Source organism: Scyliorhinus canicula, chromosome 26, assembly GCF_902713615.1.
Source record: "Scyliorhinus canicula chromosome 26, sScyCan1.1, whole genome shotgun sequence".
Lineage (NCBI taxonomy): Eukaryota > Metazoa > Chordata > Chondrichthyes > Carcharhiniformes > Scyliorhinidae > Scyliorhinus > Scyliorhinus canicula.
In genome coordinates this window covers 24,368,442-24,391,984 of record NC_052171.1, presented here as the reverse complement: position 1 = coordinate 24,391,984, position 23,543 = coordinate 24,368,442, and the positions used below count along the sequence as shown (strand labels likewise).

General features: G+C 48.3%; 1 protein-coding gene across 1 annotated transcript in view; it reads right to left on the bottom strand.

Annotated features, from left to right (window-relative positions):
* Window positions 1-23,543, bottom strand: part of LOC119957294 (vinexin-like) — a 75,376-nt gene that overhangs the window by 29,003 nt on the left and 22,830 nt on the right. The window contains exons 4-11 of the mRNA XM_038785131.1: window positions 21,556-21,625; window positions 19,336-19,448; window positions 16,188-16,251; window positions 12,358-12,399; window positions 8,484-8,577; window positions 7,653-7,767; window positions 4,671-4,769; window positions 1,905-1,951 (exon numbers count right to left, since the gene is read on the bottom strand). Coding sequence (XP_038641059.1) covers window positions 1,905-1,951; window positions 4,671-4,769; window positions 7,653-7,767; window positions 8,484-8,577; window positions 12,358-12,399; window positions 16,188-16,251; window positions 19,336-19,448; window positions 21,556-21,625 — 644 coding nt within the window. The remainder of the gene's footprint in view (window positions 1-1,904; window positions 1,952-4,670; window positions 4,770-7,652; window positions 7,768-8,483; window positions 8,578-12,357; window positions 12,400-16,187; window positions 16,252-19,335; window positions 19,449-21,555; window positions 21,626-23,543) is intronic.

Sequence of the window (23,543 nt, the reverse complement as noted above, 5' to 3'; positions counted from 1 at the left end):
TACACCACACCCCTCACTGTAACACACTGATATACACTACACCCCTCACTGTAACACTCTGATATATTCCACACCCCTCACTGTAACACTCTGATATACCCCACACCCCTCACTGTAACACTCTGATATATTCCACACCCCTCACTGTAACACTCTGATATACACCACACCCCTCACTGTAACACTCTGATATAGCCCACACCCCTCACTGTAACACTCTGATATATTCCACACCCCTCACTGTAACACTCTGATATACACCACACCCCTCACTGTAACTCTCTGATATACACCACAACCCTCACTGTAACACACTGATATACACCACACCCCTCACTGTAACTCTCTGATATACACCACACCCCTCACTGTAACTCTCTGATATACACCACAACCCTCACTGTAACACTCTGATATACCCCACACCCCTCACTGTAACTCTCTGATATACCCCACACCCCTCACTGTAACTCTCTGATATACACCACAACCCTCACTGTTACACTCTGATATACCCCACACCCCTCACTGTAACTCTCTGATATACCCCACACCCCTCACTGTAACTCTGATATACCCCACACCCCTCACTGTAACACTGATATACCCCACACCCCTCACTGTAACACTGATATACCCCACACCCCTCACTGTAACTCTCTGATATACCCCACACCCCACACTGTAACTCTCTGATATACCCCACACCCCTCACTGTAACACTCTGATATACCCCACACCCCTCACTGTAACTCTCTGATATACCCCACACCCCTCACTGTAACTCTGATATACCCCACACCCCTCACTGTAACACTGATATACCCCACACCCCTCACTGTAACACTGATATACCCCACACCCCTCACTGTAACTCTCTGATATACCCCACACCCCACACTGTAACTCTCTGATATACCCCACACCCCTCACTGTAACACTCTGATATACCCCACACCCCTCACTGTAACTCTCTGATATACCCCACACCCCTCACTGTAACTCTGATATACCCCACACCCCTCACTGTAACACTGATATACCCCACACCCCACACTGTAACTCTCTGATATACCCCACACCCCTCACTGTAACACTCTGATATATCCCACACCCCTCACTGTAACACTCTGATATATCCCACACCCCTCACTGTTACACCCTGATACACCCCACACCCCTCACTGTAACACACTGATATACCCCACACCCCTCACTGTAACACTCTGATATATCCCACACCCCTCACTGTTACACCCTGATACACCCCACACCCCTCACTGTAACACTCTGATATACCCCACACCCCTCACTGTAACGCTGATATATCTCTCACCCCTCACTGTAACACTCTGATATATCCCACACCCCTCACTGTTACACCCTGATACACCCCACACCCCTCACTGTAACACACTGATATACCCCACACCCCTCACTGTAACACTCTGATATACCCCACACCCCTCACTGTAACACACTGATATACCCCACACACCTCACTGTAACACTGATATACCCCACACCCCTCACTGTAACACACTGATATACCCCACACCCCTCACTGTAACACTGATATATCCCACACCCCTCACTTTAAGACTCAGATAAATCCAACACTCTTCAAAACCATGGGTTGTGACCCTGCCATTAAGTATCTAATCCACTGTTCAGACATGGTGGTTATATAATCCCTTCTCAATCGCAGCAGATAAATGGTGTCACAGAATCTATTTGTTGATATCTGGGTGCACACCCCAGACTGTGACTGCTGTAAACTCACTGAAGTAGCTTGAAAGTCGGTTGGCAGAATTCCCCCAAAGGGCCGTGAAATGTTGACTGATCCCAGCTGAAGCCTGACCTGTATTCACAACCCTGCCCTCCCTCACTTTACCCACACTCACCTGGCTCTCTGTGGCTCTCCTTCCAGCTGCGCACTTCCCAAGCTTTTCTAAAAAAGAGCAGACGGAGAAGTGTTGAAAGATCCAAGTCCGGAACCCAGGAGGAGACAGGATGGAATGTTTGGAATGGGGAATTCTTGGAAGCTGTCAGTAACTCACACTTAGTCAGCAAGTCAACACTGGGTCCTAAACTCCACCTGGCAGCATCTCACCTTCTAACCAAGAGGATTCCTTAATAAAAGGTCATCAGCACATCACGTGGTCAGTGTCCTCAGGCCCTACCCAACCTGTACCTGGGAGTGTTTGATGGGGCAGTGTAGAGGGAGCTTTACTCTGTATCTAACCCTGTGCTGTACCTGTCCTGGGAGTGTTTGAGGGGGACAGTGTAGAGGGAGCTTTACTCTGTATCTAGCCCCGTGCTGTACCTGTCCTGGGAGTGTTTGATGGGGACAGTGGAGCGGGAGCTTTACTCTGTATCTGACCCCGTGCTGTACCTGTCCTGGGAGTGTTTGAGGGGGCAGTGTAGAGGGAGCTTTACTCTATATCTAGCCCTGTGCTGTACCTGTCCTGGGAGTGCTTGATGAGGATAGTGTAGAGCAGTGGTTCTCAACCGGGGTCCACATGGACCCTGGGGGTCCATGTAACATTACTGGGGGTCCACACAAAAATAATACCGAATTGGGGGTCCACGGTGATATTTTAGTGGTCCATAGAGCAATTCTACTTCAGAACAATTGTTATTACTGAGAATTAAATTTTTAAAATACTAAAAGTAGAAATATTCATGTAGCTATGAATTGTTTATGGCAATCAAGTAGAAGAAAAGAACTTTACATTTGACAGTGTCGTAAATTTAAAGTTACCTAGAACAAACGGAGGTGAAAATCACCCATCGTTTCTCCTTGACAAGTTTAATGAATGATTTAACACAGTAATCACTAGAAACTGTGTATATTTGATATGAATTGTTTATTTTTAGAGTAATTTAATTCAATTTAGTCAGTAAAAAGTTTTTTTCATTACTTTTCATATTAGAATAAGTTTGGCAGCGTACGAAAATACCGCTAATCCGTTTCCAACCCTCACGGTAAGGTAGATGGACTTTAGTCATCGGACAAAATATAAGGATTAGGAATGGCTATGGGGGTCCACAAAAAAATTAAGAGGAAATAGGGTCCATGGGTTAAAAAAGGTTGAGAACTCCTGGTGTAGAGGGAGCTTTACTCTGTATCTAACCCTGTGCTGTACGTGTCCTGGGAGTGTTTGTTGGGGACAGTGTAGAGGGAGATTTACTCTGTTTCTAACGCCATGCTGTACCTGTCCTGGGAGTGTTTGATGGGGACAGTGTAGACGGGGCTTTACTCTGTATCTAACCCCGTGCTGTATTGCCCTGAAATTCACTCCAGTTGGAAATTGAAACCCAGCCATTTTGACCAGGTGTTGAAGTGAGTGAATTGGAAGTAGCATGTGACCAGGCTAGCTGAACAGCAACAGAGATTGACAGAGAGATCCCAGTGGCAGTGACCCAGTGAAACATGTCCCATTCCATTCCGAGTTGCAGAGTGTCTGTATTGACTGAGGAACATTACAACTGGAAACAAGGCAGAAACATCCATGTGCAGAAAGGTTGGTGTGAGGGGCTCAAGATGCTGAGTAAAGTGACAGTAAAAGACTGGCTTTTACTGCCAGATTGGGATTAATTGAAATATGGTGTTTTAACAGAGTCAGGTAGCAGGGTTCAATAGATGTATCCAAAGATACTGAGAGTGGAAATTGCAGAGGCACTGGCGATAATCTTCCAGTCTTCCTTCGGCACAGGGGTGGTGCCAGAGGACTGGAGAATTGCAAATGTTGCACCCTCGTTGGTAAAGGGGAACAAGGATAATGCCAGCAGCTTCAGACCAGTCAGTCTGACGTCAGTGCGAGGAAAACTTCTGGAAACTATTCGGGACAAAATCAATCATCGCTTAGACAGGTGTAGGACAATTAAGGACAGCCTGAATGGATTGGTTAAGGAAAATCATGTTTATCTGACTTGCTGAAGTTTTTTGAGGTAATAGAGAAGGTCGATAAGGGCAACGCAGTTGATGTGGTGTATATAGAATTTTGAAAGGTATTTGATGCACTGCCATTCAACAGAAGTGCAGGAACATAGGTACCCGGGTGTACATGTGCATAGGCCATTGAAGATGGCAGGGTATGTTGAGAGAGTTTTAATAAAACATACAGTATCATAGGTTTTATCAATAGGGTCACAGAGTATAAGAGTAAGGAGATCATGTTGAACTTGTACAAGACACTAGTTCGGACCCATCTGGAGACTGCTTCCAGTTCAGGTGTTCAAAAGGGAATTGGATTGTTATGTGAAAAGAGGATGTGCAAGGTTACAGGGATAAGGGTGGTGACAATGAGCCACAGAGGGCAGGTGACCAGAAACATGGTCCAAGAGCTGGGTTTTCAGAAGTGTCCGAAGAGGAAGAGAGCGATAGAGAGGGTTATAAATCTTTGGAGCCAGACAGTTGAAGGTACAGTCCTCAATGAAATCGAGGATGCCCCAGAGGTTAATCTAGAGAAGTGCAGCAATCTCGGTGAGGTTTAGGCTGAACAAGATGACAGGTATAGTGAGGGGCGAAGCTAAGAAGGGATACGATCATTTTAAAATTGAGCTGTGTTTGACTCGAGTCCAGTGTTGCTCAGTGACTAGGTGAATAGGACTTGGTGCGAGTTCGGATATAGACAGCAGAGTTTGAGAGGACATGATGTTTTTACCTGGTGTGTCTTCTCTCTCTCTGCCAGCCGCAACTTGAGCTTCTGCAGATCAGAATCTAACTCAGCTTCCAACTGACTCAGCTCTGTCTCGAGTGAGATCTGCACCAATGAACAGGATATATCGTTAGGAATGCTCCGGGCAGGCAAACAACAGTCTTCAGTAGCACTGAGCCAGGATTCTGATCCAGGGACAAGGCAGTGGACATTCCCAGACACTGAGCAGTCAGATACTTGCAGTTGTTCGAATTCCTCACCTCTGGGTTCCAGTCCACACATAGCCTCATCTCTGAGGAGTTGGGTTTTTGTCTAAGATTTGGTTTTCCATTCCTCTGTCTACATCCCCATCCCACCATCTCTCCCTCTCTCTCCTCTCCCCAATTTTTTCACCACGTCACTTCCCCTACCTCTCTCTTTCCATCTGACTCACTTCATCTCTATCTCTTTTCATATTTACCTCGATCCCTGTCTCTCTCCTCCATCTCCCACTCTCTATCTTTCTCACTCTCTCCCAGTTTCTCTCTCTTTGATGTGAGTTATTTTATTTTCTTCACCTGCATCTGTCTGTAACTCTGTCTCTCCCTCCATTTATCTTCAGCTCTCCCTTGCTTTCTGTCCCCTTTCGTTCTTTTAAAATAAATTTAGAGTACCCAATTATTTTTTCCAATTAAGGGGCAATTTAGCATGGCCAATCCACCTACCCTGCACATCTTTGGATTGTGGGGGTGAAACCCACGCAGACACGGGGAAAATGTGCAGACAGTGACCCAGAGCCGGGATCGAACCTGGGACCTCGGCGCGGTCAGGCAGCAGTGCTAACCACTGTGCCACCGAGCTGCCCTCTGTCCCCTTTTTGTCTCAGAGAGATATACCTGCCAATGGCACAGTGTTAGTAAATCCGGTTCGCCGCCTTCTCTGCCCCACATCTTCCTCTGAACAGCTCAATCCCTGGCAGCCCTCCATTCCCCTCTCTCCCCATCTGCTTCGATAAATTCCCTTGAGGATTACTGCCTGCAGCAGGCAGGGTGCAAGAGGCAGATACAGTGGAACCTTGTCGAGGGGTGGGTCAGCCCTGACACAAACAAGACCCATAGTCCGCCCATCTGATTTGGAGGTTCGATTGAGATGGAGCTGGGGACAGCTGAGATATTCAGCACAGTCCCTCATCTCAACTGAGCTCAACAGTCTCCTGGTTGATGAGTTCAGAACTGAACACTCGTCCAAAATAATTGGAAAAAAGCAGTAACATTAGTGGAGGTGATGGGGGACTGACAAACAGGAGCTACCTCCTGACACCCCTCTCCCCCAGCAGCCTGTGTTACTGACTGTATCTCTACTGATGTTAATCCCCCTCCCTCACACTGTCACTCAGTAACCCCTCTCCCCCAGCACCCTGTGTTACTGACTGTATCTCTACTGATGTTAATCCAGCTCCCTCACACTGTCACTCAGTAACCCCTCTCCCCCCAGCACCCTGTGTTACGGACTGTATCTCTACTGATGTTAATCCAGCTCCCTCACACTGTCACTCAGTAACCCCTCTCCCCCAGCACCCTGTGTTACTGACTGTATCCCTACTGATGTTAATCCAGCTCCATCACACTGTCACTCAGTAACCCCTCTCCCCCAGCACCCTGTGTTACTGACTGTATCTCTACTGATGTTAATCCAGCTCCCTCACACTGTCACTCAGTAACCCCTCTCCCCCAGCTCCCTCACACTGTCACTCAGTAACCCCTCTCCCCCAGCAGCCTGTGTTACTGACTGTATCTCTACTGATGTTAATGCAGCCCCCTCACACTGTCACTCAGTAACCCCTCTCCCCCAGCACCCTGTGTTACTGACTGTATCTCTACTGATGTTAATCCAGCACCCTCACACTGTCACTCAGTAACCCCTCTCCCCCAGCACCCTGTGTTACTGACTGTATCTCTACTGATGTTAATCCAGCTCCCTTACACTGTCACTCAGTAACCCCTCTCCCCCAGCTCCCTCACATTGTCACTCAGTAACCCCTCTCCCCCCAGCACCCTGTTACTGACTGTATCTTTACTGACGTTAATCCAGCTCCCTCACACTGTCACTTAGTAACCCCTCTCCCCCAGCACCCTGTGTTACTGACTGTATCTCTACTGATGTTAATCCAGCTCCCTCACACTGTCACTCAGTAACCCCTCTTCCCCCCAGCACCCTGTGTTACTGACTATCTCTACTGATGTTAATCCAGCTCCCTCACAGTCACTCAGTAACCAGCTGGAAGATTTTGTGTTACAGTTTGCAAAACTCTGCAGATTCCTGGCTGCTGATTGACCTTTGCTCAATCTAACATTTCTAGTGATCTGCTCTGGGTGGGGAAAGCATTTAGTTTGTTTAATGAGAGCAGAAGGTGAGCTTGTATTGAGGGACACCTACAGCTCCATCTGTCACAAGCTCAAGAGTGTTCACACCCTGCCATGTCTCCCCCCCCCTATTTTCAACAATGGGATATCAATTCATAGAATACAAGAGAGCACAGAGAGAGCGAGCGGGGGGATGGGGAGAGCGAGAGGGGAATGGGGAGAGAGAGAGGGAGGAGAGTGAGGGATAGAGAGAGAGAGCGAGAGAGGGAGGAGAGAGAGTGACAGAGAGAGAGGGGGAGAGAGGGAGAGATAGAGAGAGAGAGAGACAAAGAGAGAGTGAGAGAGACAGACAGATAGAGAGAGAGAGGGAGGACAGAGAGAGAGCGAGAGGGAGGAGAGGGAGACAGACAGAGAGAGAGAGAGATCGAGAGAGAGAGAGAGAGAGACAGAGAGGGGGGGAGGAGAGATAGACAGAAAGAGAGAGAGAGAGAGAGGGGGAGGAGGGATAGACAGACAGAGAGAGAGACAGAAAGAGAGAGAGAGACAGAAGAGAGAGAGAGTAGTGTACAGAGAGAGATGGATAGAGAGGGTAAAACAGAGTGAAGTGAGAAATGGGGTCAGTGAAGCACAGCGTGAAGGGACTGACCTGCTGTTCAGCTTCCTGGACCGTCCAGTCTTGTGGTTCATAGCTGAATATACTCCTGTGCTGAGCCTGCAGTCTGTGGCCTTCACTCCCTACCCCTCGGAGTTCCAGCTCCTTCCTGCAGTCCAGAAAGGAAATGCCAAATCAAATCTTATGGTTGCTCAGGGAGATGAGAACCGAGTCGGAGCGTTTCTTGGTGAAACTCCACATCTCACAACATGTTGAGACTCTAGTCTGTGGCTGGACTGAACACAAACACATCGCTCACATTCCACAGGCACTTTTTCATCGTACACTCACAGCAAAGGAGAGCAACATCTTCAGCCGCTCTCTGTATTCCCAGCAGCTTGGCCCGGTGCCTGAGAGGCAGCTCTACCTCTGTACCTCCCCTTTCTGAACATACGGGAAAGGACCCATTCAGCCCCTCTGGGTAATTGAGGAGGGGGGGATCAAGAGAGGAAAAGGGAAAGGGCTGGTGGTGTTGGGGGTGTTCTGCCACAGTCTCCTTTAGCTGCAGGTCCCAGGCATTGCATCCCTGGAGCGGGCAGGGTACGGTTGAAGGCATGCCGAGAGTTTCACCTGCCGAGGAAAGGAGCACCCAGCCAGAATCTTCTTCTCTCTGGACCCTCCAACTAATTAATTTAATCAGCAGGAAATTTACCGCCCCCCCCACCCCGTTATGTCTGGCCTCCTTGGCAATACTGGTTCCACAATACTGCAGGCAGAATGATAGCTGGTGTCATTGGAAAGGAATTTGTGCTCGGTAAGTGGAGGAGCGGTTAACCCTCGCTGGTCTGAATCTCCAGTGATAGCGAACGCCACCATCATACCTACCAGTGACTCAGGGTGAAATCTGGCTGCAGAAGGTCATGCTCTGCAGTTTCCACTTGTGTCAAACCATGGGGGAGGTCACTAGAATGGGATGCCCCTGAAAGAGAAGAGTTTGAAATAAGGATCTTTCAAATCGATTCTTAATCCTTGGCCATTTGTAACCAGGCCAGCTGTGGATGAGTTTGCAGTACTCTCACGCGTTCATCCAAACCCCACTTCAGGAAGGTATGAACAAAGTACAAAGCCGCTCCTCGAGCCTGTTCCATTAGTTAATGAGATCGAGGCTGATATGAGACCCAACTGAATACACCAGCTTTTGCCCCATATCCCTTGGTACCTTTGTTTCACAAAGGTTTCTCAATCTCAGATTGCAACTTAACAGCTGATCCAGCATCATTTACCAGCTTATTGTGAACATTTGACTTCACAACACGGTGATATTTCAAAAAGTCTCCTTGGTGTTTGAGTGGAAAAGGGATTTCACTCCCGCTTGAAGACAGGCTCATGTAATCTGGTTGCCATCAGGGGAAAAAAAAATCAAATGGAAATCAGTTTGACAGTTCTCACGTCCGGACACAAAAAAGGACAACAGCTTTGTGAGACACAGGGAGAGACAGACAAAGTAGCTACTGCTGTGTTGAGACGCCGAAAGGACAGTTTTATGCTAACAACTAAGGAGGATGCTTGTGAACGTTTTTTTTCTGTTTGTAAAGGAGGGGACAGAACAGAAGGGACTTTTAGAGATTCTTGGGAACCTGGAGTTTGCTGGTGAAAATCAGATATAGAGAATTCATGCTGAGTGAAACAATTTTTGAAGGACACCAAGTTTCGACCTCGCACAGCAGGGAGAAGTGAGCCTGGAGATTGGGAATCATGGAGTGGCTGTTCCTATAATGCTACACATCTGTTAAAAGCATGGTGCACAGTGAAAAGGGTTGCAAACATGCATTTTGATTCTGTTAGTTGGTTAATGTGGCTGCACATTTTCTTTAGCTTGGTGTATTGATTTATCTCCGTTTATTTCAGTCTGTTTGTTACAGTAAAAGTCTTAAAATGTGAAATCTTGTTCTTCAGCTCTTTCCATTGGTCACTGGGAAATTCAGCTCTTTTAAGTGAACGATCTCTATGGGGACTGTGACAATTTGTGGCAGAGAGTTCCAAACTTTTGTCTTCCTTTGTGTGTCCAGGTGCTTTCTTCACTGGGTTTGAATCTCCAACAAATGGAAATCATTTCTCTCCACCTACCCTTCCAGCTCCCCTTCAGAGCTGGAAATCATGATCGAATCACCCCAAAACTTCAAAATTCCAGCCATTACAAATCAATGACTTCCACAATGAAATAGAAAGTAACACATCCTGATTTAGTTTTGGTCGTACAGTCCTGGGGTTTTGCTGAAGAGTTTATTGAATCTTTCCTGGTGATTTAACTTTCGAGCTCTGGTATCATTTGGGAAATTTATGTTTCAAGGCCAATATATAGCGTCACTGGTGTCAGGCCCAGAACTGTTCCCAGTATCCCAGTTATTGTCTAACCAGGGCTCGGTATAATTGAAGCATGACTTCTACCCCCTTGTAGTTTGACTCTCTAAAGGTAAAGATGAGCATTCATTGAACCTTCTTGAGTATTTTCTGTATCAGTCACGGCATTTCAATAATCTACCTGCACCTTCACTGTTTTTAGCTTTTCCCCATTAGAAACTATCAGCTGTGGAAAGTTCTATGCCCTTTAGGTCCAAAGTCAATGACTTCAGACATTTATACAGCTGCCACAGTTTTGTCTATTATTACGATCCCAGAGTAGACCCTGATAGCGACTCACTGACAGAAACTCCAATATTTTATTTTAATTTTGTAAGACTGTGAGGAAGGGGTGATTTCACGGAGAAATAGGGAAATGGTATGTGAAAACAAACTTCATCATTAACACAGTATTAAAATATCTTTAACATCACACAAGAAAATCGATTACAATTACCCCTTAAACAATGCTAATCTATAGTGGCACAATAATCCTTAACTGCTATCTTTATTCCCACTCTAACAACAAAACCACCTCGGCTCTCAGTCCACTTTCAAATACGGGCAGCAGACCCAGGCATACTTGCTTGAGAGAGGTTCTTTGAGTCTGCTTTAAGAGATAGACCTGTATCCTGTCAGAATAATGCAGAAACTGTCTTCATGGGTTGACTTTCAGGAAAATCAAACAATCTCTGCTAAAATTCCTGATATTCTAGCTCCTCCTGTTAGTTACATCGTCTTTCTTTAATGTATCTAATTAACTAACCCAAACAAAGATCCATTAGCCCAAACTTTTATGACGCTTTAATTGCATCCCTGGCTCCCAAAATCATAGTTGCCTTTTAAACCAGGAACTTTACAAACACTACTGCAGTGTACTACTTCCAGTCGCACACACCAACTCAGGCGTTTAACCCTCACTGCACCAAACACGTATAATACAATTAATCAGAAACTCCTACATTCATCACACCATTCACTTTATGTTTATCTCTTCGTACTGTTAACTCCTATCCACAGTGAAATTAGGTTGAAATTAAGGTAAGGGACAGAAGATTTGAAATGAAATGAAAATTGCTTATTGTCACGAGTAGGCTTCAATGAAGTTACTGTGAAAAGCCCCTAGTCGCCACATTCCGGCGCCTGTCCGGGGAGGCTGGTACGGGATTTGGAAGGTATTTGGAGGAAACCTTTTCACCCTGAGGGTAGTGGGAATCTGGAACTCACTGCCTGAAAGGGCAAGTGGTAGAAGCAGGAACCCTCACAACATTTAAGAGGTATTGAGATGAGCACTTGAAAGCCCACAGCAAATAAGGCTACGGACAAAGTGCTGGACAATGGGAGTAGAATAGATAGGTGCTTGATGGCCGCCGCAGACATGATGGGTCGGTAAAACTTTGTGACTCACTGTCTACAACACCGCATGTCTCTGGACCATCGGCAAATATATATGTTGCTGAAAAAAGACAAGCTGCTGAAGCTTTTGGTCTTGCACTCATTAGGACAGATGCAAGAATACCAAATTTCAAGGGAATAACAAATTGTACTGCATGAGAAAAGAGTACTGATGGGTTGGCGAGTCAGTCATTGCCATGGTGAATGTACATGTCCCTCATGCTTTTACAAGGCTCACTGAACAGCAATTTTCATCCCTTCCAATCAGTGCTGCTGTTAATCCTCAATGTTCTCATATTCCTAGGGCGGCACAGTGGTTAGCATTGATGCCTACGTCGCTGAGGACCCGGGTTTGAATCCCAGCCCTGGGTCACTGTCCGTGTGGAGTTTGCACATTCTCCCCGTGTCTGCGTGGGTTTCACCCCCACAACCCAAAGATGTTCAGGACAGGTGGATTGGCCACGTTAATTTGCCCCTTAATTGGAAAAAAAATAATTGGGTACTCTAAATAGGAAAAAAAAGTTCCCATATTCTTGGGAGATTCCTTTCCTTTAGCTGCTATCTAACCTGTCCTGAAATATTGTCCTGGTCTCTGCTTCAATCACTAACTCTGGGCGTGAACGCCACAGACTCAACTCTCTGTGCAAAGACAAACATCACCCTCCCCGCCTGAGAAACGCAAACATGAAAAACCCGGAACCAAAATCCACAATAAAAACCCTTTCAACTTGCCAAATATAATAGTGAGGAAGAGGGAGGAGGCGGCCATCCACCCCCTCGGCCTGTTCGGACAAGTCCATCAGGTCATGCTTAGGCTGCACCTCAACCTCGTCTACCCATCTTTATTCCACATTCCTCTATCCCCTCCCCTCATCAAATGAGTCAATGTCAACACTTAAAAAAAGTTGGTCAGTATGAAATTATTGAAATTTATCCTGTTAAAGTATAAAATATCGAAACTTACTGTCTGATGGGACTGTCACATCATCGGTTCCAAGTTCATCATCTGTAATAAAAGATTCTGGCATTTCATTCTGAAATGAGCCAAATAGCAATTCCACAAAGACACCTACATTTATATAGCTCCTTCCACATCCTCAGGATGTCCAATGCCCCTCCTCCATCACTCCTCAAATGCCCTTCCCTCGGGATTTCCTCCCCCAGGAATCCAGTTCCCCTCCCCGGAATCACCATCCGTAGGGGATCCATGCCTCTGGAGATCTCCTCCCACAATAATTCACTCCGTCAGAAATCCCATCCTGAAGGAAGCCCCTCGCGCAGCAATCCCTTACCTCACGGAAAGTTGTCACGCAGTAATGATTCTCCCCAGTGAACCAATCAACAAAGCTCAATCGAAGTTCAGATGTTTACCCAAAGAAACTATTCTAACATTCCTGGGTGACACGATCGCTTGTGACTGCATGGGGAGATTTCTCACCTCTGAGTGTGCAAGCTGAGGGACCAAACTGTAGCCATCTGCGATGGCCACTTCCAGAACACAAAATGGACGCTCACAAAGAATGTAGGGAAATGTGGTCAATGCTAGACAGCAAGCAGGCACAGTGCCTGAATGTACATTCGGGAAGCAGTTACCAGACAGAATTGAAACTCTGGGTCAATTAGCATATTGATGGCCCATCTCCGAGAAACAAAGGACTAAAACTCAGGCAGTTGATACTGCTGCAGACATCCCGGCGCCAGTACCCCAACCAAAAGACACAAATAAAGCAAGGCCAACGGCCACCTAAGACACGCCCAGCCATCAGGGCACCCACCTCTTTATTGGTTAAAATCGATCACATTGATCGAGAAGCTGCCCAATTAATTGGGACCAAGTTTAAGGCCTGCCTAAAAGCGCGCGAAGCCCCTCCAAGTATAAGAAGTATGGGCAGCACGGTAGCATGGTGGTTAGCATAAATGTTTCACAGCTCCAGGGTCCCAGGTTCGATTCCCAGCTTGGGTCACTGTCTGTGCGGAGTCTGCACGTCCTCCCCGTGTGTGCGTGGGTTTCCTCCGGGTGCTCCGGTTTCCTCCCACAGTCCAAAGATGTGCGGGTTAGGTGGATTGGCCATGCTAAATTCCCCGTAGTGTCCTAAAAAGGTTAAGGGGGAGATTGTTGGGTTACGGGTATAGGGTGGATACGTGGGTTTGAGTAGGGTGATCATTGCTCGGCACAACATCGAGGGCCGAAGGGCCTGTTCTGTGCTGTACTGTTCTATGTTCTATAAGAAGGAACTCCCACCAGAGACTCAGTCTCTTGGATTTGGCTCTCTGGTGATCCACCAGCATCACCAGAAGCAAGTAAGTTCAAGGTCAACGCTCGCTACCAGGCAGACGATCTTAGCTGTTCTCCTGTATCCCTTCGAACCCAACAGCCTCAGATCTGAACAACAGCCATTGTTCCTCTGACTAAATGGGCACCCGAAGTTAAGTATTGGCGTTAGAGTTAGAGATAGTTTGTAGTACTTTGTGCATGAGTAGATCTTACTGTGTGTTTAAATAAATAGTATTAACTTTGAACTAACTAACTGGTGTATTGGCTCTTTGATCGGTATTTGGTTCGAACCTTGTGGTGGTATCGAGAGATACCTGGCGACTCTAAAGGATAGACATAATTCGGATTAAAGGAGGCGACCATATTGATTGCTGTAGCTATAGCAAGTAAACAGAGCAACAAAACACGACTGGAAACGGTTGTGACAAATGCAGGTTGTAGACATTTTGGATTATAAACATTTGGCAATATAACAGTTAAAAGCCTGGGATTAGTGTGTTTGACTGCAGTGGTCATGTTTTTGAAAACCCGTATACCCGTAACCCAACAATCCCCCCATTAACCTTACACTACGGGCAATTTAGCATGGCCAATCCACCTAACCCGCACATCTTTGGACTGTGGGAGGAAACCGGAGCACCCGGAGGAAACCCACACGCACACGGGGAGGACGTGCAGACTCCACACAGACAGTGACCCAGCCGGGAATCGAACCTGGGACCCTGGAGCTGTGAAGCATTGATGCTAACCACCATGCTACCGTGAGGACCAGTAAAATCTTTTTCTCTCACAGTTGGATAGTTAAAAAAGATCAATAGTATTTAAAGCAGTGCAGACTTGTCTGAGGAAAAGGAGAAGACCAGTTGAAACAGCTTTTTGAAGACACGCAGCAAGAGTCTGCAGGGGTTGTAACAGGAGCCAAATCTGTTCTAGAAAACAAGAATTGATCTGTGCCATTGTGATGTGTGTCAGATTGAGAGCTGTATGTTTTTTCCCTTCTTGTTGTTTAATTCAGAATAGAGACAGTAATTAAGGGTGTTCAATTTACTGTACTGTAGTGTTTATGGGGTAATTGTAAGATAGTCTCAGGTGTGAGGTTAAAGAACTTAATTGTGGCCGGCACGGTGGCACAGTGGTTAGCACGTCTGCCCCACGGCACCGAGGTCCCAGGTTCGATCCCGGCTCTGGGTCACTGTCTGTGTGGAGTTTGCACATTCTCCCCGTGTTTGCATAGGTTCTGCCCTCACAACCTCATGGGGCAGCAGGGTAGCATGGTGGTTAGCATAAATGCTTCACAGCTCCAGGGTCCCAGGTTCGATTCCCGGCTGGGTCACTGTCTGTGTGGAGTCTGCACGCCCTCCCCCTGTGTGCGTGGATTTCCTCCGGGTGCTCCGGTTTCCTCCCACAGTCCAAAGATGTGCGGGTTAGGTGGATTGGCCATGCTAAATTGCCCGTAGTGTCCTAATAAAAGTAAGGTTAAGGGGGGGGTTGTTGGGTTACGGGTATAGGGTGGATACGTGGGTTTGAGTAGGGTGATCATGGCTCGGCACAACATTGAGGGCCGAGGGCCTGTTCTGTGCTGTACTGTTCTATGTATCTAACCCAAAAGATGTGTAGAGCAATAAAAGCAAATTACTGCGGATGCTGGAATCTGAAACTAAAGGGAAAATGCTGGAAAATCTCAGCAAGTCTGGCAGCATCTGTAGGGAGAGAAAAGAGCGAACGTTTCGAGTCCGATGACTCTTTGTCAAAGCTGTGTAGAGGAGGTGCATTGGCCACGCTAAATTGCCCCTTAATTGGATTAAATTAATTGGGTACTCTAAATTAAAAAACTCAATTGTGTGTTAATAATAAAGCTTAGTTTCAAAATACCAAATTCCCATTTCTTCATGCAATCACTCCTGCAGCGACAAATTCTTCCCGCATAGTCTTACAAAATAAACTAAAATATTGGGGTTTCTGCCCAGTATCCGAGTCACTGTTGGGGTTTGGGATCGGAATAAGTTGAACACAAAACCTTGACTAACACACCAGGTGTCAGTGAGGGAGTGCTGCTCTGTTGACGGTGCCGTCTTTTCATTGAAATGTTAAGGCCCATCTTCCCTCCTGGGGATGTAAAAGATCCCACAGCACTACTGGAACTGGGAAATCCTATCCAGTATCCAGCTTAATATTGTGCCTAAACCATGAATATTATAACAGCTGATTTGATATTTTTTTCCTGTCTGTTCACTGGATCTTTACAGTGTGAAAATTGACTGTGAAGCTTTCCAGGATGTTATGAATTTGGGAGGGGCTTTGTATAAATGCCAGCCTTTATTCTACTTTTAGACCTCGGTCTCTCCTCCTGCCTGTCTCATCCATTCTGCTACCCTCCACCTCCTCCCAGTAGCCTTCCCTACCTATTCCTGCCTGCTCCCCTTTCCCTCATCCTTCTTCCCTGCTTTACCCTCCGTTTCATTCCCTTCTCCTCCACCCATTGGTCTTGCAAGTCTCAGACAGTAATAGTGAGCAGTTACCTGTGGGTTTGCTGTGAATCTGTTGAAACATCCTTTTGTACCAGTCCCTTGGCTGGTTCACACTCTGCTCAAAACACAGAAAGGGTCAGATGAGAGAGAAAAGAGACAGCTCCATCAAGCACACAGACCCTGACAACCCGCTGTTAAGGTCGACTTCAAACTCTGCACCGTTGAATTCAAATCGCGAGGATTTGGAACAGGCAGTGAGCCAGAGTCCGGGATTGGGAACGGGCAGTAATCCAGAGAATGGGATTGGGAATGGGCAGTGATACAGAGACCGGGATTGGGAACAGGCAGTGAGCCAGAGTCCGGGATTGGGAACGGGCAGTAATCCAGAGAACGGGATTGGGAATGGGCAGTGATACAGAGACCGGGATTGGGAACGGGCAGTGATCCAGATTCTGGGATTGGGAACGGGCAGTGAGCCAGAGTCCGGGATTGGGAACGGGCAGTAATCCAGAGTCCGGGATTGGGAACGGGCAGTGATACAGAGACCGGGATTGGGAACGGGCAGTAATCCAGAGACCGGATTGGGAATGGGCTGTAATCCAGAGTCCGGGATTGGGAACGGGCATTAATCCAGAGTCTGGGATTAGGAACAGGCAGTGATCCAGAGTCCGGGATTGGGAACGGGCTGTAATCCAGAGTCCGGGATTGGGAACGGGCAGTAATCCAGAGTCCGGGATTGGGAACGGGCAGTAATCCAGAGTCCGGGATTGGGAACGGGCAGTAATCCAGAGTCCGGGATTGGGAACGGGCAGTAATACAGAGTCCGGGATTGGGAACAGGCAGTAATCCAGAGAACGGGATTGGGAACGGGCAGTAATCCAGAGTCCGGGATTGGGAACGGGCAGTAATCCAGAGTCCGGGATTGGGAACGGGCTGTAATCCAGAGACCGGGATTGGGAACGGGCAGTGATACAGAGTCCGGGATTGGGAACGGGCAGTGAGCCAGAGTCTGGGATAGGGAACAGGCTGAAACCAGAGTCCGGGATTGGGAACAGGCAGTAATACAGAGACCGGGATTGGGACTGGACAGTGATACAGAGACCGGGATTGGGAACGGGCAGTGAGCCAGAGTCTGGGATTGGGAACAGGCTGAAACCAGAGTCTGGGATTGGGAACAGGCAGTAATACAGAGAACGGGATTGGGAATGGGCAGTGATACAGAGACCGGGATTGGGAACGGGCAGTGATCCAGATTCCGGGATTGGGAACGGGCAGTAATCCAGAGTCCGGGATTGGGAACGGGCAGTGATACAGAGACCGGGATTGGGAACGGGCAGTAATCCAGAGACCGGGATTGGGAACGGGCTGTAATCCAGAGTCCGGGATTGGGAACGGGCATCAATCCAGAGTCTGGGATTAGGAACAGGCAGTGATCCAGAGTCCGGGATTGGGAACGGGCTGTAATCCAGAGTCCGGGATTGGGAACGGGCAGTAATCCAGAGTCCGGGATTGGGAACGGGCAGTAATCCAGAGTCCGGGATTGGGAACGGGCTGTAATCCAGAGTCCGGGATTGGGAACGGGCATTAATCCAGAGTCCGGGATTGGGAACGGGCTGTAATCCAGAGTCCGGGATTAGGAACAGGCAGTAATACAGAGTCCGGGATTGGGAACAGGCAGTAATCCAGAGAACGGGATTGGGAACGGGCAGTAATCCAGAGTCCGGGATTGGGAACGGGCAGTAATCCAGAGTCCGGGATTGGGAACGGGCTGTAATCCAGAGACCGGGATTGGGAACGGGCAGTGATACAGAGTCCGGGATTGGGAACGGGCAGTGAGCCAGAGTCTGGGATTGGGAACAGGCTGAAACCAGAGTCCGGGATTGGGAACAGGCAGTAATACAGAGACCGGGATTGGGAATGGGCAGTGATACAGAGTCCGGGATTGGGAACGGGCATCAATCCAGAGTCTGGGATTGGGAACAGGCAGTAATCCAGAGAACGGGATTGGGAATGGGCAGTAATCCAGAGTCTAGGATTGGGAACAGGCAGTAATCCAGAGAACCGGATTGGGAATGGGCAGTGATACAGAGTCCGGGATTGGGAACAGGCATCGATCCAGAGTCTGGGATTGGGAACGGGCAGTAATCCAGAGAACAGGATTGGGAATGGGCAGTGATACAGAGTCCAGGATTGGGAACGGGCATCGATCCAGAGTCTGGGATTGGGAACAGGCAGTAATACAGAGTCCGGGATTGGGAACAGGCAGTAATCCAGAGTCCGGGATTGGGAACAGGCAGTAATACAGAGTCCGGGATTGGGAACAGGCAGTAATACAGAGTCCGGGATTGGGAACGGGCATCGATCAAGAGTCTGGGATTGGGAACAGGCAGTAATACAGAGTCCGGGATTGGGAACAGGCAGTAATCCAGAGAACGGGATTGGGAACAGGCATCAATCCAGAGTCTGGGATTGGGAACAGGCAGTAATCCATAGAACGGGATTGGGAATGGGCAGTGATACAGAGTCCGGGATTGGGAACGGGCATCAATCCAGAGTCTGGGATTGGGAACAGGCAGTAATCCAGAGAACGGGATTGGGAATGGGCAGTAATCCAGAGACCTGGATTGGAAACGGGCTGTAATCCAGTGTCTGGGATTGGGAACAGGCTGAAATCTAGAGTCCGGGATTGGGAATGGACAGTAATCCAGTGTCTGGGATTGGGAACAGGCTGGAACCCAGAGTCTGGGATTGGGAATGGACAGTAATCCAGTGTCTGGGATTGGGAACAGGCTGAAACCCAGAGTCTGGGATTGGGAATGGACAGTAATCCAGTGTCTGGGATTGGGAACAGGCTGAAACCCAGAGTCTGGGATTGGGAATGGACAGTAATCCAGTGTCTGGGATTGGGAACAGGCTGAAACCCAGAGTCTGGGATTGGGAATGGACAGTAATCCAGTGTCTGGGATTGGGAACAGGCTGAAACCCAGAGTCTGGGATTGGGAATGGACAGTAATCCAGTCTGGGACTGGGGACAGGTTGTATTCTATATTCTGGGGATGTTGTGCTCAGTGTTTCGATTGAATGAGTTGCTCTGAATGTTGTAAATGATCTTGTTCTCGCCCTGTTGACTGTATCTCTCTGAGCCGTTACTGTGAGTCACAGTGAATCAGTAACCGTCAAACTCAATATCTTCACTTACAGGCCTGGAGGCAATAGGCATTCCTACTTCATCCGTTGGACCAACACCATCGTACTTTATCCAGATCTTTTTCCGTCGTGCTCTAATATTATCCTGAGCTGTTCCAGTATCCACTACAATTAAGTTTAGACAGCAGGTAATGAGCTCAGGGATAATGCAATCTGCTCATAAACAGAGTAAAGCTCCCTCTACACTGTCCCCATCAAACACTCCCAGGGCAGATATAGCACGGGGTTAGATACAGAGTAAAGCTCCCTCTACACTGTCCCCTTCAAACACTCCCAGGGCAGATATAGCACGGGGTTAGATACAGAGTAAAGCTCCCTCTACACTGTCCCCATCAAACACTCCCGGGACAGGTACAGCACGGGGTTAGGTACAGAGTAAAGCTCCCTCTACACCATCCCCATCAAACACTCCCAGGACAGGTACAGAACAGGGTTAGATACAGAGTAAAGCTCCCTCTACACTGTCCCCATCAAACACTCCCAGGGCAGGTACAGCACGGGGTTAGATACAGAGTAAAGCTCCCTCTACACTGTCCCCATCAAACACTCCCAGGACAGGTACAGCACGGGGTTAGATACAGAGTAAAGCTCCCTCTACACTGTCCCCAAACACTCCCAGGACAGGTAAAGCACGATGTTAGATACAGAGTAAAGCTCCCTCTACACTGTCCCCATCAAACACACCCAGGACAGGTACAGCACAGGGTTAGATGCAGAGTAAAGCTCCCTCTACACTGTCCCCATCAAACACTCCCAAGACAGGTACAGCACAGGGTTAGATACAGAGTAAAGCTCCCTCTACACTGTCCCCATCAAACACTCCCGGGACAGGTATAGCACGGGGTTAGATACAGAGTAAAGCTCCCTCTACACTGTCCCCATCAAACACTCCCAGGACAGGTACAGCATGGGGTTAGGTGCAGAGTAAAGCTCCCTCTACACTGTTCCCATCAAACACTCCCGGGACAGGTACAGCACGGGGTTAGATACAGAGTAAAGCTCCCTCTACGCTGTCCCCATCAAACACTCCCTGGACAGGTATAGCACGGGGTTAGATACAGAGTAAAGCTCCCTCTATACTCTTCCCATCAAACACTCCCAGGACAAGTATAGCACGGGGTTAGATGCAGAGTAAAGCTCCATCTACACTGTTCCCATCAAACACTCCCTGGACAGGTATAGCACGGGGTTAGATACAGAGTAAAGCTCCCTATACACTGTCCCCATCAAACACTCCCAGGACAGGTACAGCACGGGGATAGATACAGAGTAAAGCTCCCTCTACACTGTCCCCATCAAACACTCCCAGCACAGGTACAGCACGGAGTTAGATACAGAGTAAAGCTCCCTCTACACTGTCCCCATCAAACACTCCCGGGACAGGTACAGCACAGGGTTAGATACAAAGTAAAGCTCCCTCTACACTGTCCCCATCAAACACTCCCGGGACAGGTACAGCAGAGGGTTAGATACAAAGTAAAGCTCCCTCTACACTGTTCCCATCAAACACTCCCAGGACATGTACAGCACGGGGTTAGATACAGAGTAAAGCTCCCTCTATATTGTCCCCATCAAACACTCCCAGGACAGATACAGCACGGAGTTAGATACAGAGTAAAGCTCCCGCTACACTGTCCCCATCAAACAGTCCCAGGACAGATACAGCACGGGGTTAGATACAGAGTAAAGCTCCCTCTACACTGTCCCCATCAAACACTCCCAGGACAGGTACAGCACGGAGTTAGATACAGAGTAAAGCTCCCTCTGCACTGTCCCCATCAAACACTCCCGGGACAGGTACAGTACAGGGTTAGATACAAAGTAAAGTTCCCTCTACACTGTCCCCATCAAACACTCCCGGGACAGGTACAGCACAGGGTTAGATACAGAGTAAAGCTCCCTCTACACTGTCCCCATCAAACACTCCCAGGACAGGTACAGCACGGGGTTAGATACGGAGTAAAGCTCCTTCTACAGTGTCCCCATCAAACACTCCCAGGACAGGTACAGCACAGGGTTAGATACAGAGTAAAGCTCCCTCTACACTGTCCCCATCAAACACTCCCAGGACAAGTATAGCACGGGATTAGATACAGAGTAAAGCTCCCTCTACACTGTCTGAAGTGTTAGGTAGCATTGTTTTTTGAGCTGACACTATTCTGTCTCTCCCTTTGCACAATTTGTTCTGTTTTTTGTATAAATGATCACTTACCGTTGGGCTGATGGGGGAATGCTGCAGCTGGACATGCAGAGAGTCTCTCAGTTCCATTGATCAGAGAAACCTGAGGGAATAGGGAGGATGAGAGGAAGGCAGGGAGGGAGAGAGAGGGGACGGGGAGAAGGAGAAAGAGGGAAATGGAGAAAAAGTGGGGAATGGAGAAAGCGCGAGCAAGCGCGGTGAAGTGGGAGAAGAAAATGGAAAGAGAGAGAGGGAGTGAAGGGGCGAGGGAGGGAGGGGTGAGAGAGGGAGGGGGAGAGAGGGAGGGGGAGAGGGAGGGGGAGAGAGGGAGGGGGAGAGAGGGAGGGGGAGAGGGAGGGGGAGAGAGGGAGGGGGAGAGAAAAGAGCAAGAGAGAGAGAGGGGAGGAAGAGAGAGAAAACAGGAGGGGGAGGGAGAGAGGAGGAGAGAGAGGGGGCAGGGAGAGAGAAAGTAGGAGGGTGAAAGAGAGGGGAAGGTGGAGAGAGAGATGGAGGGGAAGGGAGAGGGGAAGGGAGGGAGAGGGGAAGGGAGGGAGAGGGGAAGGGAAAGAGAGAAGGGGAGGGACAGAGGAGAGGAAGGGGCGAGAGAGGGTGGAAGGGGCGAGAGAGGGTGGAAGGGAGCCAGAGAGAGACAAAAGCAGATAGAGAATGGGAGAGTCAGAGGAGAAAGAGGGAGAGGGGGAGAAGGGGAGATAGAGGGAGAATGAGGGAGAGAGTACATGCAGAGAGTGGAGATACATTGAGAAAAGGGGGAGAGGGAGGGAAGGGGGAAAGGGAGGGAAGGAAAAGGGGGAGAGAGGAGGGGGTCAGAGATGGCCGACAGAATGTGTGCAAGGGAAAGTGAGGGGGTAAAGAAAAGAAAGGAGAGGGAGAAACAGAATGTGACGCACAGGAACAGATGGCAAGAAGAGGGAGAGAGGACTCAAGAGACATATGAGAGAACAAGATTGAGAGGAGGCAGAAGAAAGAGAGAGGGAAGAAAAGGCACAGAAAGAAAGAGTGAGAATAATATGCAGGGAACAGCAAAAAAAAACAAAAGAAAAAGAGGAGAGTGTGAGCCAGATTATGTGAATGACTAACAATTGATGGACAAGAGACCCTGACTCACCTTCCACAATAAATCTCCAAATGTACTCAGCTTGTAAACTGACGGAAGCACACCTTACTGCAGTGAGAGAGAGCCCACAGTCTTGGCCCTGTATACACGAGTACTGTACCCCAGTATACACAGCAGCAGAATAATAACCAACATATGGTTTCAGCACAAATGGCCATTTAGTCCACCGTACCTCTGCTAGCCCTCTGCTGGACCTAATTCCACTGTCCGGCCTTCTCCCCAGAACCCTGCACATTCTTCCTTTTCTGATCATCTAATTCCTCTGCCTCGATTAAACCTGCCTCCAGCATCCACTCAGACAATGCATTCCACACCCCAACCCTTACTGACTGAAAAACCCTCCCCTCTCGTTGCCATTGCTCCTTTTGTTCAGGACTCTGTGTCCTCTGGATCTCGATTCCCCCCCAATTGGAGCAGTTTCTTTCTATTCACATGATTTTGAACAGCTCAATCAGATGTTGTCTCAACTTCCTCTCCTCCCAAGGAGAGCAGTCCCCGTTTCTCCAACCTTCTCCATGACCTCAGTTCTTTACCCTTGCATATTCTTGTGAATCTCTCAAATACGTTCACACCCTCCCAAAAGTGTGGTGCCCAGAATTCATAGAACATACAATGCAGAAGGAGGCCATTCGGTCCATCGAGTCTGCACCGGCCCTTGGAAAGAGCACCCCACCTACGCCCATACCTCCACCCCATCCCCAGTAACCCCACCTAACTTTTTTGGACAAGGGCAATTTAGCATGGCCAATCCACCGAACCTACACATCTTTGGACTGTGGGAGGAAACCGGAGCAGCCGGAGGAAACCCACGCACACACGGGGAGAACATGCAGAGTCTTCACAGACAGTAATCCAAGACCGGAATCAAACCTCGGACCCTGGAGCT